General features: G+C 47.4%; 1 protein-coding gene across 1 annotated transcript in view; it reads right to left on the minus strand.

The window, feature by feature from the left end:
• sema4f (sema domain, immunoglobulin domain (Ig), transmembrane domain (TM) and short cytoplasmic domain, (semaphorin) 4F) overlaps positions 1 to 13270 on the minus strand; it is a 53056-nt gene extending 39786 nt beyond the window's left edge. Inside the window, exon 1 of the mRNA XM_030338063.1 lies at positions 12064 to 13270. Within this exon, the coding sequence (XP_030193923.1) occupies positions 12064 to 12154 (91 nt within the window). The 5' untranslated portion in view covers positions 12155 to 13270. The remainder of the gene's footprint in view (positions 1 to 12063) is intronic.
• Positions 13271 to 19571: the final 6301 nt, after the last annotated feature.

Below are 19571 nucleotides of genomic sequence, written 5' to 3' on the forward strand. Positions count from 1 at the left end.
GGAAAACAGATCGATTCAGAGAGAGAGAGAGAGAGAGAGAGAGAGAGAGAGAGAGAGAGAGAGAGAGAGAGAGAGAGAGAGAGAGAGAGAGAGAGAGAGAGAGAGAGAGAGAGAGAGAGAGAGAGAGAGAATCAATGCACATAGAGTAAGAGAACCCTGCCTGTCATGTGTGTGTGTGTGTGTTTGTGTGTGTGTTTGTGTGTGTTTGAACCCTGGTCGGGGGTCTCTGTGCTTATTTTATGACCAGGTGTGTTACCTTGATCACAGCGGGAGCGTTATCTCGCCCGGCATGACACACCAAACGCCCTGTGGCGCGCGTTTGCGTTTGTGTGTATGTGTGTGCGTGTCAGTGTGTGTGTGTGTGAGAAAGTGTCTGAGACGAAGAGAGAGCCAGCGAGTGTGTGCTGTATCTGAGGATTGGAATCACACACACACACACACACACACACACACACACACACACACACACACACACACACACACACACACACACACACACACACACACACACACACACCCACACCCACACACACACACACACACAATCCACTGCTACCTTTGATGTAAAGCGGGATTGAGGGACCGGTTGAGCCGAAGCACAACGCAGCCTTCACCCCTTCCTGGTCCAACCTGAAGGACCAGATCTACGGAACGCCAGGAATTAGCATCGCCTCCGGAGTGTTATTGTGTAATTGCATGTGTGCCCCAATGGTCCAATTACAGGGTAACCCCTCATTATCATGAACAGGCACATTAAGGATTACCACACTATCCGTAGTAGGAGTGAAGTGCTAAAACAATACGAGCCGTACGAGGAGAACATATAGTTGAATTCAGATAACTAAATGCAAGGTGCTCTCGTCATAAAACACATGACCAGCAACAGCAGGCGCACTGAAATTGATAAAGTGTATTGTCAGGTTTAAAATGTCAAGTTTAACTTGATCAGATCTGATTATTAAGTGCAACGAGTGCTGGTAAATGCACCTTAAATCAACCAATTTGTTCATATTTCAGTAGCACCAACCACAGTGGTGGTGGTGCAGGTGGTGGTGCAGTAGCTCCGCCTTCCTGCTCACTGTCCAAACGGGTCAATAAGAAAGGGGGGAACCCAACCAGTAGGCAGCACTGTCAGTCTTGTGAGTAAGGACCCGGTCTCAGGTGTACATTGACCCCCCCTCTCCCCTTCCACTGTTAGTTTAATAGGAAACATTCTGGAATCATGTTCAACCGTTCCAGTGTGGCCCATAGGGGTGAATAATATGATTTTAATCTGATGGTGACATGGGTGCCATTTAAAGAACGACATAAATGATTTTTACGGGATTGATTGAAAATGGTGCAAGGAGACACAGAATCCTACTGCATGGATTCTCCTTCACCCCTCCCTCTTGGTTTGGCCTTAATGCTGACACAGGTCGTATAATGCTGAGAAATGCACAAACACACTTGCTGAATAAACCAGCTGAACTCACATTACAAGTGAATTAAACATAAATTCAAAGATGTGTGTCTGTAAGGTGCAGGAGGATGCAAACACTGCATTGACTAAGAGCAAGGATAGGTTGGAGAAGAGAGAGAGAGAGAGAGAGAGAGAGAGAGAGAGAGAGAGAGAGAGAGAGAGAGAGAGAGAGAGAGAGAGAGAGAGAGAGAGAGGGAGAGAGGGAGAGGGAGAGAGAGAGAGGGAAATAGAAGTACAATTGATTTGCCCGGTGGTCCGAGCTAATGCCAAGCAGACGGGGTCACGGGGTCAGGGGGTCACACGGGGTCAACGGGCTCCGTCAAAGCACAGACGGCTTCCACTCGACCTGTCTGGGTGGTGGGACGGTCCACACACACACACACAGCTTGACACCGAGGTAAACACAATGTATATATGCAGACACATGTCTATGGGATTGTGCAAACAAACACACACACACACACACACACACACACACACACACACACAGACACACTCCCAACCCTCAGGTCGACAAGGCGTTGGCGTTTATCTTCAAAGATTGATTGGGGTTCTGTTTCCAAAGGTCGAAGAGGGGACACACCTACACCTCTCCCTCCCCTCCCCCTCCCCCTCTCCCTCTCCCTCTCCCTCTCCCTCTCCCTCTCTCTCTCTCTCTTTCTCTCTCTCTCTGTTTAAACAGGCTGTTTCCGTCGGTCTGTCTCTCCCCCTCGCCCCCCTTTAACTTCAGCTCGGAGCAGAGGATCGATCGATAGCGATTAATATGATTGATGAGGGCGGTTAACGTTGCGGCGCCGGCGTTTAGCGGGCCGGCCCAGAGGAGCCGACACTGCTGCCCCACCACCCCTGGGCTGGGCGGGCTGGAGGGGAACACTCACACACACACACACACAGGCTAACACACACACACACACACACACACAATCACATTCACCCACACACACAGACACTCACTCACACACACAATCCTACACATGCACAGGCACACACACACACACACACACTTACACATACACACACAAGAATATGTAATCAGTGTGTGTTCTGAATAATAACCAGTGTGTAATCCATAAAGGACTCTCTTGAGCTAAAATGTGTGTTCTTCCACCGATGCGCATCAGCATCAGTGATCAGGAGCCTCTGTGGAAGCGTTTCGCCCGACTGGGGCCCGACTGCACAGAGGTGACGCTAGATCCCAACTGAGGGGGGGGGGGGGGGGGGGGGGAATTAAAGATGAGGGAAGTATGGCCAAGTCACACCTGTCATAAGCACTGTATTGTTGGCGTCGGACGAGTGACGTTGAGGTGTGGGCTTCAGGGAGAATCAGCCTATTCTGTAAGAACAGGCTCCTCTTCCTCTCCTCCTCCTCCTCCCTCTCCTCCTCCTCCTCATCATGACACAGCACATTTCACATTCCGCTCCCATGCTGAATGAATGACTGGATGGATGAAGAATGAATGGATGACGTGTGACCCCAATCGGGAGAGAGAGAGAGCGAGAGAGAGCGAGAGAGATGGTTCAGAGGGAGAGGGAGAGAGAGAGAGAGAGAGAGAGAGAGAGAGAGAGAGAGAGAGAGAGAGAGAGAGAGAGAGAGAGAGAGAGAGAGAGCGAGAGAGATGGTTCAGAGGGAGAGAGAGAGGGAGAGAGAGAGAGAGAGAGAGAGAGAGAGAGAGAGGGAGGGAGGGAGAGAGAGAGAGAGAGAGAGAGAGAGAGAGAGAGAGAGAGAGAGAGAGAGAGAGAGAGAGAGAGAGAGAGAGAGAGAGAGAGAGAGAGCGCGATGGTTCAGAGGGAGAGAGAGAGAGAGAGAGAGAGAGAGAGAGAGAGAGAGAGAGAGAGAGAGAGAGAGAGAGAGAGAGAGAGAGAGAGAGAGAGAGAGAGAGAGAGAGAGAGAGAGAGGAATGGCGATGGAGGGAATGGATTCCGACAGTCATACCCCCCCCTCACCCCACTCCCTCTCCGCGTCGGCCTACATTATCCTTGACCTTGGGGTGTCTGTTGAGTCAACTATTCATTACACTGGTCACACAGTGGGGGGGCGTGGGGGGGAGAGGTGATGTCAGGGCAGGGAGGGGGGTCTGGACCCCGACGTAGGGGTCAGGGTGAGCCTCCTTCCCTTCTCCGTGGTGGCCGTTCTCCCCAGGATAGGTCGGCGTCTTCACCACCCGACCCAGAGATGTTCTCCGGCATGCTGGGTTCACCCGAAAATGCTCTGTGTCACGTTGCCCAATGGACGAGTAGAGAGTATACTGTAATACTGGCATGTGGTGCAGAGAGAGAGAGAGAGTGAGAGCGAGAGTGAGAGAGAGAGACCAAGGGAGGGAGAGAGAGAGAAAATAGAGCGGGAATGTTAAGTTTACTTTTGATCCATTTTCAGAATACACCTGCATCAATTTGTTTTGAGAGAAAGAGAGACCGAAAGCGAGAGCGAGAGAGAGGGCGAGACCGAGAGAGAGCAAGAGAGAGATGGAGAGAGCAAGAGAGCGAGAGAGAGCAAGAGAGAGATGGAGAGAGCAAGAGAGCGAGAGAGAGCAAGAGAGAGATGGAGAGAGCAAGAGAGCGAGAGAGAGCAAGAGAGAGATGGAGAGAGCTTCAAAGAGCTGATCTGGGATAAGACACCCTGGGGAACTGGATCGAGGGATTCTGTCAGACTGCGTGTGAAAGACGCCGACACTTGACTCAGCTCAGACCGTTGATCTGACCTGCCCCGCCGAGACAGTGGCCTGCGTAGGCCAACCAAACACAGACAAGCAGGGCGGATGACCGGCAACACAAGCGTATTGTGGACAAGAGTCCCCTTCACGATTAAACACAATAGCTTAGCCTTCTTCCCCGACGCAAAGACAATGTCAAAGCTTCACAGAGAGTGTATTATGAATATTTTCACCCTACACACACACACACACACACACAGGAACTCCCATCCTTGCATAAATGAATTCTGCTGACAAATGCTACAGAGAGAGAGAGAGAGACAGAGGGAGAGAATATTCTGTAGGTGGTTTCGCAGCTAGGAATTCTACTCCTGCCAGGAATGTCTTCCCCTTCCTCCTCTTCATTTCCCTCAAACAAACTCTCGTCCTACTTGCTCTTTCCTCCTCTCAAGGTTCACCTCCCTGGCTCTTTAATGCTTTCATTCTTCCTCCCTCCCTCCCTCCTCCCTCCCTCCCTCCCTCCCTCCCTCCCTCCCTCCCTCACGCCCTCGCCCTATTCAGATAACCTTTCGGTAGAATCCAAGTTTTCACTATGTGGTCTTTATGCCTCCCTGTCGGTCAATGAACTTCTGGTTTACTCAAGAATGCACCCGCAATTAAACAAGCAAGCCGCCGCGATGCCGGCCCGCGTCTGTATTCACCGTCGGTCCACCCTGCAGGAAAACCTTGGATGCAAATGTGGCTTGATAAACGAAATAAACCATGGGATGTTTTCCCTCACCAACAAGGTGTGTGTTGTCAACCCTCCACACAGAGGCCTATCAGAGACATGTTGAGTGTGCTGGGGTGGATCCCGTAATTAAACTGATGCATTTGAAACGGATCCATCTCTTCCCTCCACCAAGGGGACGATACTCCAAGATTCTGCCTTCCAGCATGGCAGCTAGGGGGGGTAAATAATTCAGATGCATCATAAATTCAGGTTTGTTTTTTGGGATGGGTCATGTTTCTCACATCTTTCTGCCTCTCCCACTCTCCAGTCCGGCTCCTCAGGTAGGCCGTGTACATAACGACAGAGACCCAGTGCTGCCGTGGACACGTGTGCAGACCCAAAGGAGACTCCGGTGGTCCGCCACGCCCTGCCCTGCCCCTGTCACCAGAGCCGAGCGCAGGGAGCGAGAACCCTAGCAACCCGTGCTCATCGGGAGGAGAGGGAGAGAGAAAATCCCTCCATCGAGAATCCCCTGAAACCCTACCTGGCATCTCCTCTCCTATTCCCCCCTGCACTACTCAGCACATATCACACACAAACACACATGGGTACCCAGAGGACCTTCGAAAGAGAGAGAAAAAGACTAAAGGAGGTCATCTCCAGGGGTGGACTGGGTCCAAAATTCAGCCCTGGCATTTTCTGTCCTGACCAGCCCACTAAATTATCAGCACTAGGGGTTGGACGAGACGAACGGGAAGAACCCTGTATGTACTTTATTAAAACAATTTAATCAAGTACATACATCCGGATAATAGTACAGCTCTGCAATTAGCAGTTGTTGCTTTTTTTTGTTTTTGTTTTTCAAGTTTGTGTCTCTTGTGCTGAAAGGTGTGAAACCTGAACAGGAAGTTAACAGACATCCTGTGGTCGCTGCATCTCCAACCCCAGTATCTACACATCTACAAAACCCTGGTTAAATATCACACTTGATCCAACGCTAAATTCACTCTTGCAGCTTTTAGTCTGTGAATGTGAAAATCTTTTGGTGTAAGCCCAGCATTAGTTAAAACCAGACTCGGACAATAATAACAAAATATCCTGACAAATAATCTAAATAGAATCATATTACAGACAGTAGCAGCATTAGAGCTGAAACTCATTTGTTTCAACTGTGACTGACATTGTGAAACCATAGAGAATTTTATTTTTTTATCTGTAGCGGCGAGAAAAAGTCTAAGACATGAATTACAGGTCTGAACAGATATGCATTCTCATATTAGACATTAGACTTTTTCACTCAGCTATGGATAAAAACAAAAAATATAAATTCTCTATTTATGGTTATATTTAGGGCAATATATATATTGCCCTACTTCCTCGTCCGCAGCCAGCCAGCTACACTCCTCACCAAATTCATGACCTGCAAGAAACAGCAAACAGAACATGTACTCAGTATATGTGTACTGAGTGACAAGTATATGTAGCCATGTAGCCTTTTTGTGACGTAGTGACACTTAGTGAACAAATTTATGTCATGAAGGATGACTTAAGTCTCAAAAGAGCCCTAAGGCCTACCCGCATAACTGTTAATTGAACTTAAAAGAAATGCAGATGTTTGAAATTAAAATCATCAATATGAAAATCTTCAACCAGGAAATAAAATCATCAAGATGAAAATCTTCAACCAGGAAATAAACCTTTGTTTCAATCTGAGACGAAACAAGTTGCATAGTAAACTCGCAAAGTCAAGGCGAATATCTCTCTCTCTCTCTTTCTCACCATCACTCCCCCCCCCCCCCTCTCTCTCTCTCTCTCTCTCTCTCTCTCTCTCTCTCACTCTCTCTCTCTCTCTCTCACCACCACTCCCCCCCTCTCTCTCTCTCTTTCTCTCTCTCTCATAGTAGAAGAACTTCTATAAGGTCAGGAAAACCTGTTTGACAGGAGATGATGGTAGCAGAGAATATATAGAGACATTTATGAATTACCAATTGTCATTTTATCACACATATTGTATTTTTCTTCACATAAACCTTTAAACATATTGCATTCCTCTCAACACATGAAACAGTCATCACCTCAGTAAACAATAAATGAATTGAAAGATTACAATAAATTCAATGGCAAATATTGCAATTTAAACGAATTATTTCCTATAGGTTTACTTGTATTCTGTGAGATACTTTGATGATGATTCTGCATCTCCATTTACAGCTCATTAGTCCATGTCAATGTTTACTGATGCTATGGCAACACGAGACTGCTGACGTTAGAAGCTGTTAGCTACCTTAGCTAAATCATCTGAACAATAATAACCCATAATATCACAATCCGGCATATTTAAACAAAATCAACCACAACTTCCAACAGTCACAGCCCTTCAACTCTGGGCTAATATGTTGTCACAAGTATGCAGTTAATTAAGTCACATCACATTCAATGTAAAAACGTTTTGTTTTGGACATGTCTCAAAATGTAGCCTAGCTAGCCCCAGGCTAAGTTACTTAGCATATATGCCTCCACTCGCTCGTCTCCCGGTGCAGCAGCACCAGCTGGGGTGTTGACCCCGGCACCAAATAGGTCTGTAAACTTTGAACATTTAGCAGCCTCCCCCTCCAGAGAGTCGCAGTTTTTCAGCGCCACCCGGCCGTTTCTTACGCTTATCCATTTTCAGCTCCGTCACGACTCCGGCCCATGCCATGAGGTCCCGCCCACCCTGGTTTCTGTTGTGATTGACGGCACTGTCAGGGCTCTCTGAGCCTGTCAGCCCATGATTGATTGACAATGACAAACATAGACCAATAATATGTGTCGAGGCTGGCCACACACTGCTAGCCCCAATTTAGAGAGAGAGTAAAAGACAAAACATAGCGGACCGGACCGGCCCACATTGGGTCAACGGCCCTGCCGGGACGATGCCCGGTATGCCAGATGGCCAGTCCACCCCTGGTCATCTCTATGCCGCGGTATACCCCAGAGTTGAGTCGGAAAACAGCCCTGCCAACACAGATTGGCTTCACGCAAGCGCATCCGTAGCTTGGCTGCAGAGCCGCAGGAGTGGTGGCGTGGCGTCGGATGTGGATATGATGAGACCACCCCGGGGTGTTGGAACGGCAGAGCAAACACCAAGGACGGAGGGTTACAGGAAGACTCTGAATAGATGGATCGATCGGCGAAGAAGACCTGTGTGCGGATCCGAGTCGGGATTGGTGGAGCCCGGTGCTTTTGTGTGTGAATGATGAGGAACAAACGAGAGACAGAGGTGCCATGGCTGGGAGTGTTGACAGGTTGAAGCAACCCACTAGTGGGCTATGGAACTAGGAGTCCGGTGGTCAGTGTTTCGACTCTGAGCGGTCCTCCTAGGAAATGTCGTTATCCCACTCTCTTTAAGCCGACGTTCCTCTCCTTGACCTCCTCACGTTCCTGTCCGTGAAGACACCATAACCCGTAGAAATATCACATTTCAGTGTTTTGTTGGACGCTTTTAGAGGCGACGGCTTCGACGCAAAGCGGGAAGACGATGGTGACCTCTGGAACAAACCAAAACGTTTGAATATTATTTTTTAATGAAGGTGCTCGCACCCCTGATGTTGGTCCACCACAGACCTCTCAAGATAATCTCGATTCTCTTTTCCCTTCCCTATAAGACGACCCAGTTCTCCAATCACTACCCTCACATGACCGCTTCTTATTGACGATGAGGAACAAACATCAGGCACGGACTATACGGTACTGTACTGTACACACACACACTGTTACATTTCACCGAGCCCAGACAATACACCCAACCAGGCAGATCCCCGTCCATGAAGTGCAGAGCCCACGTCTGGGTCCAACACAAAGCCGTACGCGGTAATGAACGTCTTCCAGCCTCCAAACCTCAAGCCTCTGGCATTCCTCTGCAGAGCGTCTGATAAGCTTCTGTTGACTCAAAACAAGCAGAGGATAAAAGATGGTTCTGGTGAAAAGGCAGGCCAATTGTGCTTCTCTCCTGGTGGAGTATGGGTGTGTGTGTGTGTGTGTGTGTGTGTGTGTGTGTGTGTGTGTGTGTGTGTGTGTGTGTGTGTGTGTGTGTGTGTGTGTTGCCTGTTTCTTGGGTGGTCATGATGGGAGGGAGAGAGAGAGAGAGAGAGAGAGAGAGAGAGAGAGAGAGAGAGAGAGAGAGAGAGAGAGAGAGAGAGAGAGAGAGAGAGAGAGAGAGAGAAACATAGGAAGAGAGCCAAACAAACCACATAGAGACAGGAGTTGTGTTTTACCAACTAGCCAATCATGTCTAAATCCCACCTATCCAAGCGACACTGTCAATATAGTTAAGCATTTCAGGAGCCATAGCCCCATCCTCCACCCCTCTCCCTCCCCCAACACCTTCCCCCCTCGTGTGAGTAGCATTACACCTGCTGGCAGTCCGGGGGAAAAATCGAACAAGGATACGATCAGTTGTTTTTTGTTAACAATGTATTCAGCGTACCAGGATATCGGGCTACACCTGTTGGACACTTCCCCTTTAAGAACTAGCCCCGCCCACTACAACACCTGCAGGCATTGATATGCTGATCGAGCCATCGGTCGATTTTCCAACCAAGCGAGCAAACCTGTATTATTCTGATTAGTACAATGGTGGTTCGTCATCACGACCACGCCCACTTTGACAAACAACACAGTATGACCGAATGACCCCATCAAAGACTGTGTATGTTTTTGTATAGTACCATCATTATTGCGATTATTTATGCTATTTGACATCGAGAGATAAGTGCACAGTAAACAAATCAATGTTTTGGAAGCAAGCTATTATGTAGAAGATATTTTAAGTATAAAATTGAACTTGCATACCAAATATTATTTTCTTTCAATTGTATCGTTCATTTGCTTTCCTCCTTTGCTTTATCATAGCCAACCACTGTTTCCAAATGTACTCTCAAAAACATGTTTGGGTCTATTTTAGGTATAGTTGTGATATATTGTGGTGGTATGCAAGTCTTGGTTCATGATGCATCATCACACATCAGCTGAGAAACTGTTCAAAACATCTACACACACACACACACACACGAGCATGGAGCCTTAGCATCCATCATGCACCCATCTCCTCACCCTGCACCCTTGATCCAGCAGCACCACCGTACCTACCCCAACCCACCACCACCCCCACACAACCACTTCCACATCCGCCACCATCTTTGTGCTTCTGGAGAATTTAAAGAGGGCTCAAAACACACACGCACGCACACACACACACACACACACACACACACACACACACACACACACACACACACACACACACACACACACACACACACACACACACACACACACACACACACACACACACACACACTGCCTCTTACATAAGACGCCTCGGATCAAAACAAACACACATGGCATGCAAAGGCCGACGCCCTTGGCACTATGGTCGCGGGCTCTTTTGCAACACGATGTTTATGCTTTTCGAGTTTCATCAACCTGACTCGAGTATATCTCAGCCTGTCGCTCTCGTATGCACACACCCTAGATTCATCTGCACAAATACAGAGATAAACTGCTTAATAAAAAAAAACTACACACACAACATGTGTGCTATTTTACCATGGGATGGTGGCATGACGCAATATACTCTTCTCGGTGCGGTGTTCATTTGCATGTAAACACGGTCACGTGCGAGAGAGCGACAGAGCGCGATAAAAGCACTTCAGTGATAAATCCCTAAAAGGAAAAAAAAAAAACATTTGCAGTAGTATCTCAGCCGTACTAATGTCCGGCTTCTCTCAACCAAATAAAATGTACATCCTATCTCCTCTGGGCTCCACTGAACGGCCAGCATGGCGCGGGACGGCGGCGCTGACCCCACAGGTCAGCGGCACAAAGAGGGGTCTTGTTCTGGCTGAACTTGCGACCCATCCGCCCTGAGTTACGGCCAGGCGCTGAATCCCAGACCCTGGTCTACCCCAGCAGACACACAACAAACGCCCCCCAGACATCTGAACGTCCTTCTCTCAGGCTGTATAGGGTCTGCAGTTTAGTTTTTCCTCCAGGTCTGAAAGCGATTCTAGTTCATAGTTCAGTTTCCTTACATATAAGTCAGTCCGATGTCTTTAAATATAATATATTATTAGCCTATTATATATTGCAGCATTCAAAATTATGGTTGCTATTAGCAACGTTCATTGTTATGGTTGCTAGCCGCCGCCGCAATAGCTTCCCAGCATGCCCCGCGGTAGAGTTAAATTAATCCTTGATTGTTGAGCCAAAGTGATGTTACAAGTAGGTTTTTCCTTGATTGTTGAGCAAAAGTTATGTTACAAGTAGGTTTTTTCCAGCATGCCCCGCGGTGAAATTAAGAGTGTTTGATGACGATCGTTTTGCAAAACCATGAGTGACATTGTTAGTACGTGGGATATATACTCAAGCCTGTGAGCAACAGGGCCTAAGGTAAGTTGTTATTTAGTATATTGAGCACCCGGACAAATTTTTATAGATATATTATCGTCATCCTAAATTAGGTCTTAGAATTCTTTATTATGTTTGGTCAAGCAGTTGGCCTTTTTCGACCCTCGTATCATTAGTTAGGCTCAGGGAATCGCCTGGCTTTTCCCTCTATTAGGTAGTTTTCCATATTTGGCTAATTGACCACGGAGTGTCACAGAATACCGCTAAATCCGTTCTCTCGCGTTGTTTTAGGCCTACAACAAAAGTCAATAAAGCTAAAGATATTTCGATGCTAAACACCAATTAGCCTCCGATTCCACACTCAATCACACTCCGAACCATCCCGGGTGCATAAGACTCCTAACCGTTCCTGGGAGGGGGACCCCTCTTCTGCGATCCTCCTCAAGGTTTCTTCCTACTGGGGAGTTTTTCCTTGCCCTGAAGAGGGCTAGGGTTAGGAGGTCGTGACCTTTAGGGGGGCTTACCCCGCTACTGGTCTTCATAGTCTCGCATTAAATAAAATAAAAAGGCTAGAAAAGCCATTAGCTAGACTACTATTTTAAAACATTAAATATTTTATGTAGCCTCTGATAGGTTTTAGTTTTAGTGTATGCAGCCGCTCTCCTCTCCCTTAGTTTTAGTTGTTTTCCTGTTGTTTCTTCCCTTTGTTCTTAAATAACGTTTATTATTATTAAATGGCAATTTACAAATAAAAGTTTAAATTGAAACTGTTGTCCGACTGAAATATGTTCATTTAAACAAGTGCACGCACACACATGAGGAGATGTGTGTGCATGTGGAGAACTCCTTACCTGGTCCACTCAGGGTCGCAGTCCGGGAGAAACCGATGAGCAGAACCGAAAGAGTCAAGAGACTCAACACCTGGGTGATTAGAGGGCTCATGGCTTGGGGTCACAAGCCCACCCAAGGGATCCGGTCCGGTTGTTTAAACGTTTAGAAGTCCTGCAGTCTCCTTTCTTCAGCTGCGGTGCATCTTGGTTCCGTGTGGGATAATAGACATAATAGCCTCCCCAACCAGCGCGTATCGGGTGCACGGGCTCGGTAGAATATGTTCAGTAAGTTACAGTGGAAGTGTAAAGGCAAAAAACTGTTCCGTAACATGCGATCATGTTATAGAGGATTATGTTTCAAGTAGAGAAGCCCAGAGGAATACTTCGCGTCCGCGGATCTCGTTCGGTCTGCATTATCTAATGGGACCCGTGTTGGACCTTTGGTGCATCAGCGATATTTCCATCCATTCATTATTTTGTACATGCCCAGCAATTCAAAAATCAATGGTAATTATATCTCCCTTCTGTTCATAACGTCCAAGGTCCGGCTCGCACAAGTCTGTGACGTGGAGCTGTATCCCGATTCCCGGACAACGATTCTTTACGATCCCGGTCAATTAAAGCGCACTGAAAAACAACAGCGAAATTGGCCCGGGAAGCGAAGCAACAGAGGGTCCTTGAACTGTTCAAAAAGATTGGAAAGAAACCTATAGAAAAACTGCTCTCAACCGAGAATAAAATAAAGCGCTCGGAAAAGAGTCAGTGTTGGTAGTGAGGACTCGGAGATAGCGTAAGCGTGAAACAGGCTGTGCGCGTGCGTGTGTGTGTGTGTGTGTGTGTCGTTCGCCCCGCCCTCCGTTGAAAGCAGGTTGAAAGCCCAACAGGTAAGTACAACTATCAATGGAAGATTCATTTAAATGATTGGCTTCCAAAATAAACATATATATAATTGTCTTTCTTTTGCAAATGACCAAGTATTAATACACCAATCATATAAGTCTGTATACGAACCCTTTTTTCTCTTCTTTTTTTTTTTTACCGAAGGGGCTTTACTTAGACGTTTGGCGCGTTTCAACCAGGCAAATAAAGTAAAAGGCGTGAGGACTGCCTATAATTTGTGTAAGTAATAATGATTAATAAGTAATGATGTGACGAATGATGATTGAAAGACGTTGGTTCCTATTTTCCTTGTTTTTATAGTGAGATAGGTTTGCTAAAACTTCCATCCATAAGAAAAAAAAATTGCCCTGAGCCTATTGACCGATCACAGGGCACCCGCGGGTGTCAGACACGGCACCCCAGTCCTAATACAAAGAAAGGGTCACAGAGCTGTGGATTAAGGGATTTGAGGAGATGTAGGAGTGGTTGTTTCGGAGGAGGGAAGGTCAGCGACGGAAGGAGAGGGGGGTAGACTACCTCTAATCGGGTCCCCCGCCGTGCACGTCTCAGCTCTCGACGGGGGTGTGAGGGGCTGAACATGTTCGGACCACTTCGAACGTCCATATCACTGGTGGTTTCAAACTGAAATTCCTTAAGTCAGCGACGTATTCATGAGCTCATGACTGGTTGTTACTGCTTTTATGCATTGCCCAATAGCAGTGCTAATTGATTGCTCTTGTCCTTCTAATACTATAGGGAAAAAAATAAGAAACTATGGAGAGAATTAAGCATTATGTCGGCTTGTAATTGGTATTGTATAACTCAGACTGTTTTTGCCGCCCCCTGCTGGACAGGTGGTTTAAATCCATGATATAAACTAATAAATTCATAAACGAGGCATGCCAAAGAAAACATTGTATTAAACTTAATGAAATCCGAGTCCAAACCAGTTTTACACATGCTGACCGTATTTCATCTGTTTCTGTCTGTCATTTATTCAAAATAATACGAAGACCAACAAACTGAGGGGGGATTTGCAGAGAGACAGAGACAGAGACAGAGACACAGAGACAGAGACAGAGACAGAGAGACAGAGACAGAGACAGAGACAGACAGACAGACAGACAGACAGACAGACAGACAGACAGACAGACAGACAGACAGACAGACAGACAGACAGACAGAGACAGAGACAGAGAGAGATCAACTGTGTGGGGGAAGGATAGAATAGAATGACGAAAGTTTGGAAAGGGATGACAAAAAAATGGAGGGTGGATTGTAGGAAATGGGTCAGGAGGAGGGACACCCAACAACAGAATTGGGCAAAAGGGTTTGAGCTGTCAGTGGACAGAGAGAGCGAGGGAGACTTGTGAGATGACTTTATCAAACGTCTTGTATGCAATGGGTGAACTTGATCCTACATGTTTGCATAAATTAGATGTTAGGCTCAGCATATATTAGCCGGAAGCTGCATACACCATGAGCCCGCCCTTAAAGGGATGGCCAAGGCTGCTTATCTGTCCCCCCCACATTAATATTCTCACCCCCATGGTAGGAGGAAGCTGCAATGTGTGTTGCACTCGTCTGACTAATGTGTGTGTCACTAGTGTGTGTGAGTGAGTGAGTGAGTGAGTGAGTGAGTGAGTGCGTGAGTGATTGATGAACACGGGGACGGACAGTGTTCAGGTGTTGAAATGACGGAACTTTTGCAAGGAAGGAATCAGTCCAATGAGCCACAAACGTTCACCCTCCCCCCCCCCCCCCCCCCCTCCCCCACACTCATGCAGTACATTGCAGTTTTGGTTGTAGGTGCAGCTCTCAATGGAAGACGCTATTGATTTGTACTAGTGCGCATTGGAGACGGAGAGAGGAAGACATACGTACACAGAGCGAGAGAGAGAGAGAGAGAGAGAGAGAGAGAGAGAGAGAGAGAGAGAGAGAGAGAGAGAGAGAGAGGAGATGGAGACTCCTGTACTGGGAAGCAGAGTGTGCTCCACACACACACACACACACACACACACACACACACACACACACACACACACACACACACACACACACACACACACACACACACACACACACACACACACACACACACACTCATGCAAGTGCACACCCCACCCACACAGCAACATAGAGCCTCACACCCACCCCCCACAATGCACTGCACACACAGTTAACAGCTTTCATTAGCTTAATGAAAAGAGCCAGACTCCCCTCGCTCTGCCTCCCCCATCCCCCTACTCTCCCCCTCTCACTCGGTGACTCCCCCCCCCCACAACACCCACTCTACCCCAAGGAGCCCCTCCCCCCTCTCACCTCTCCCCCCCCTCGTCCAATCTAACCTCCCTCATCCATCCTGACACACCCCTCCACCTCCCTCACCCCTTGTGACCCACCCCCCACCACCGACCCGCTTATCCTGACCTCCCATTCCCTCCCCCCACCTCTTCTCACCTAACCTCACTCTCCCCCCCACCCTCGTGACACCCCCCCCCCCCCCCACATCTCCCCCATCCTGCTAAACCTAACCTCCCACTCCCCCAAAGACCCCCCCCCCCCCCCCCCCCCTCGCTTCCTTCCCCTGCTCCTTTGAATATGTTCCATCCTTATCTCTCTCTCTGCTGCTTCTTCCTCTGCCTCTTCCTCCTTTTCTCCTCTTATTGCTCTTCTCCACTCTCACTCTCTCTCTCTCTCTCTCTCTCTCTCTCTCTCTCTCTCTCTCTCTCTCTCTCTCTCTCTCTCTCTCTCTCTCTCTCTCTCTCTCTCTCTCTCTCTCTCTCTCTCTCTCCCTTCCTCTCTTCCTTGCCTCACTCTTCTTGGCGTGTGGATACGAGGTTTTATGGACACGGAGGCAGAATATATCTGAGCCCATACATCACTGTCAATCTATCGCTCTCTTCCCCTCTCTCCCTCTCTCCCTCTCTCTCTCTCTCTCTCTCCCCCTCTCCCACTCTCTCGGAAGCAAACGGTCCCACCGAGCTGTCGCTCCGCCCCATTCTCTAATTAGCCAATCAGGATGGTTGACTGAAAAACACCCAGGAGGGCTTTTATTTTCTTAAAACCTGGCGCTGGTCCACTCCTGCCTCATAACAATGGGAGTAACTGGTTGATCTGGTGGGGTAGAGAGAGAGAGGGGCTTTGAAAGCCTTCTGCTGCTGAGTAGGTGTGATCAGCTAAAAGGACTGCATTCCCGAATGCATTGCTGCTTTCTATACTATTTTGCATTTTGGAAATTATAATTAATTTATGGGGAAGACTTTTTTTTGTAATCTTTTTATTCTGGATGCATCTCATCTGCTCTAGTGAGCCCTAGCTACATATTTGACTGGAGGGACATACTAAGAATAAACACTTCATATTACCATTTGTTAACTTATGCGTTGACTTTCATTCATAAAGATGTGCACGGACGAGCAAGATCCCATGATATTAAGTTTCTTTGCCATACTTCCCCCTCGAAGATAATAACCAAGTTCCGTTAAATTTTTATTAAAACAACGCACCCGACACCGAAAGGAATTAAATCAAACATTACAGTTGTACTTTTGTTATTTATTACCATATTATTTTCAATAAATTGAATCTATGCTTTCGATATTCGTGAATTTTAACTGCTGCCTTCTCAGCTTCTTGACTTAAATGATGGGGTGCATTAAAACGTTTTAAGTATATTTTTTCAAACCAAATACCACTTCCGTCAAACAATGAACCAACAACACAAACTAGTGAACCAGCTCCTTCCTCTCCGCTTGTCTCCCATGTGACAACGCTCAGTATAACAACAACAACAACATTGTTCATAAGCCTGACCTGATTATCTATACACGTGGCCTGTAGTTTTCCTTCAGATTGATTTCAAAGCAGATGGGTCTATCAATTATGGAGCCGTGCGTCGACTGTGCTTCAGTCCTCAGTGGGATTAAAAAGAGATTATGCCTTCATTAACTCCCTCATGATACGCACCCGCTTTCTAAGATAAACATTAAGACAACCCTCAGCCCCCTGACTCAGTCCATCTCTCTCTCTCTCTCTCTCTCTCTCTCTTTCTCTCTCTCTCTCCAAACATTGCCAAAGCAGTTGAAAAGCGAGGAGCTTGAAATGTAAAACGTCAAATACAAAACATATACACATCAATCAATCATAATCAAATATAATACTCTCACTCTCTCTCTCTCTCTCTCTCTACCCCTACCCCTCTCTCTCCCCATCTCTTGTGTGACTGAACGTCATTCTCCCTGAACTGTGTGTGGGTACGCACGTCTCGTTGTATGTAATATATGCGTTGCGACAGCCTGACCCAAATACCATGCGTGGTGGCGCTCTTTGAATGTATCTTGATGGAAGAGATGGTTCACACCCACAGAACCTCTTGTGTCTCTGTGTGTCACACACTCGCACACACACACACACACACACACACACACACACACACACACACACACACACACACACACAAGCACACACACACACACTGGAGGATCTGCATCTCAGTCGGTATGCGGCGGCCCCTATAATCCTGTTAACTGTGCAGAAAACTTAAGGGGGGAGAGAGAGAGAGGAAGACAGAGAAAGAGAGATAGAGCAAGAGAGTTGCACACACACCTACTTCTCGAAGAAGAAAGCAGTTTAAATATAATCATTTAAATAGAGAAGAGATTCACATCTGGTTTTGAAACCAGCGTATGCCAGGTGTCTTCATGCAAGAGTGCAGCATCCATTTGTGTGTTTGTACGTGTGTGTGTGTGGGTGTGCATACTGTATGTGTGTTTCTACGTGCATGTGTATGTGCATTTGTGTGTTGAGAAGTGCCTGTGCATGTGTGGGTTTGACCTTGCGTGTGCATGTGTGTTTTCGTGTGTGTGTGTGTGTGTGTGTGTGTGTGTGTGTGTGTGTGTGTGTGTGTGTGTGTGTGTGTGTGTGTGTGTGTGTGTGTGTGTGTGCGCGTTTGCGTGTGTGTGTATGTGTGTGTGTGTGTGTGAGTGTGGTGGGGTGCTGGTCACCCCACCAGAAGAAGCACCCGGTGAGATTGAGGTCACTGCCCCCCTCACGGGAGACCGCAACCCCTGAGAAGCTAAGGAGATATCCATTGTTCCTTAAGCCCTTCTTGACAACATGTCGTGGTCCTAATCCTGGTCCTAAACCTGGGAGGTGGACTGGACCGGGTCGGCTATCCTAATCATGGTCCAAAAGACAGGGTTTGAATAAACCAGTTGACGACCTCAACACACAACTTTGCAGACTAAAAGCCGGCGGTTTACTTTTTAAGCTTTTTGGGTTTTATTCGGCGAATCATTCAAATCATTATAGTCTACGAACATCATTTAAATGTCATTAGGAGTATAGCATATTTTACATTTGCTGTTCAATTTTCCCTAACGGTTCCATAGCGCTGTTGTGTCCCAAAGCACCCTTTTTAAAAGCTTCTTGGTTTTCAGATTGCACATATTCGTTGTATTTCTGCTCGTGAACCATTTGAATCATCCTTTGGAGTACATCGCCTGCAATTGGCTGTTCCAATTCCATTCAAATGTTCCTCCACTGTTTGAGTGTATCAAATAACGCAAAAGATACCAAATACATCCATGAAACATGCATGGCTTACTGCACCCAATACCCTACGCCTATCTATTATTGATTTATGAATCATAGACTTGATCAGAGACCGGGATCATAACGGTAAATATTGATCTGAGGCACTGGTCCGATGAGATTATTAAGTAACCATATATCATAATCCATAACTCCCAACTCCCCAGGCCCCAGCCCAGAAGGCTCCTGTGAACCGTGGAGAGAGAGAGAGAGAGAGAGAGAGAGAGAGAGAGAGAGAGAGAGAGAGAGAGAGAGAGAGAGAGAGAGAAAGAGAGAGAGAGAGGTGGGGGGTTGAGACTTGAGAATAAGCCAAGAGTAGGAGGAGGAGGAGAGAGCGAGCAAAGGAATGGGGGTTGGGGTTGAGAGGGAAAAGAGGGCGAGAGAGGGGCGAAACCGACGTGGAAAAAGAGAGAGAAAATGGATGTCGTTTGCAATCAGAATCAAGTGTTGTTCATGAGGCCGCTGAACCAACACCATCAGCCAACCTGATCCTCGACAACGCAATCAATAATTTACCTGTTCCTGGCTGTAGGTTGTAGCCGCCGGTAGCCATGGTAACGAAGGGAAACAAATACGTCTAATATATGCGGTCACGCATTTCGACATTCCTCGAAACACACGGCTGCGTGAGTGGAGTGCGGCGGTGGCCCCAGTCTGAGTGACAGCCACACTCGTCTCCCTGACGATACCACGAATAATAACACTCATGGGTCTGAGTCCCTCGATGTTTGATCCTACGTGACCTATCATCAGGAAAGACACAAAGAGGGGAGAAAAGGTGATGAGGGATGAGGCTAAGGGAGAGAGAGAGAGAGGGAGGAGAGGGAGAGAGAGAGAGAGAGAGGCAGAGAGAGAGGCAGAGAGAGAGAGAGAGGGAGGAGAGGGAGGGAGGGAGGGAGGGAGAGAGAGAGAGAGAGGCAGAGAGAGAGAGGCAGAGAGAGAGAGAGGCAGAGAGAGGCAGAGAGAGAGAGAGAGAGAGAGAGAGAGAGAGAGAGAGAGAGAGAGAGAGAGAGAGAGAGAGAGAGAACCCCAGGTTCATCGGGTTCAGGGTGGGG

Source organism: Gadus morhua, chromosome 17, assembly GCF_902167405.1.
Source record: "Gadus morhua chromosome 17, gadMor3.0, whole genome shotgun sequence".
Lineage (NCBI taxonomy): Eukaryota > Metazoa > Chordata > Actinopteri > Gadiformes > Gadidae > Gadus > Gadus morhua.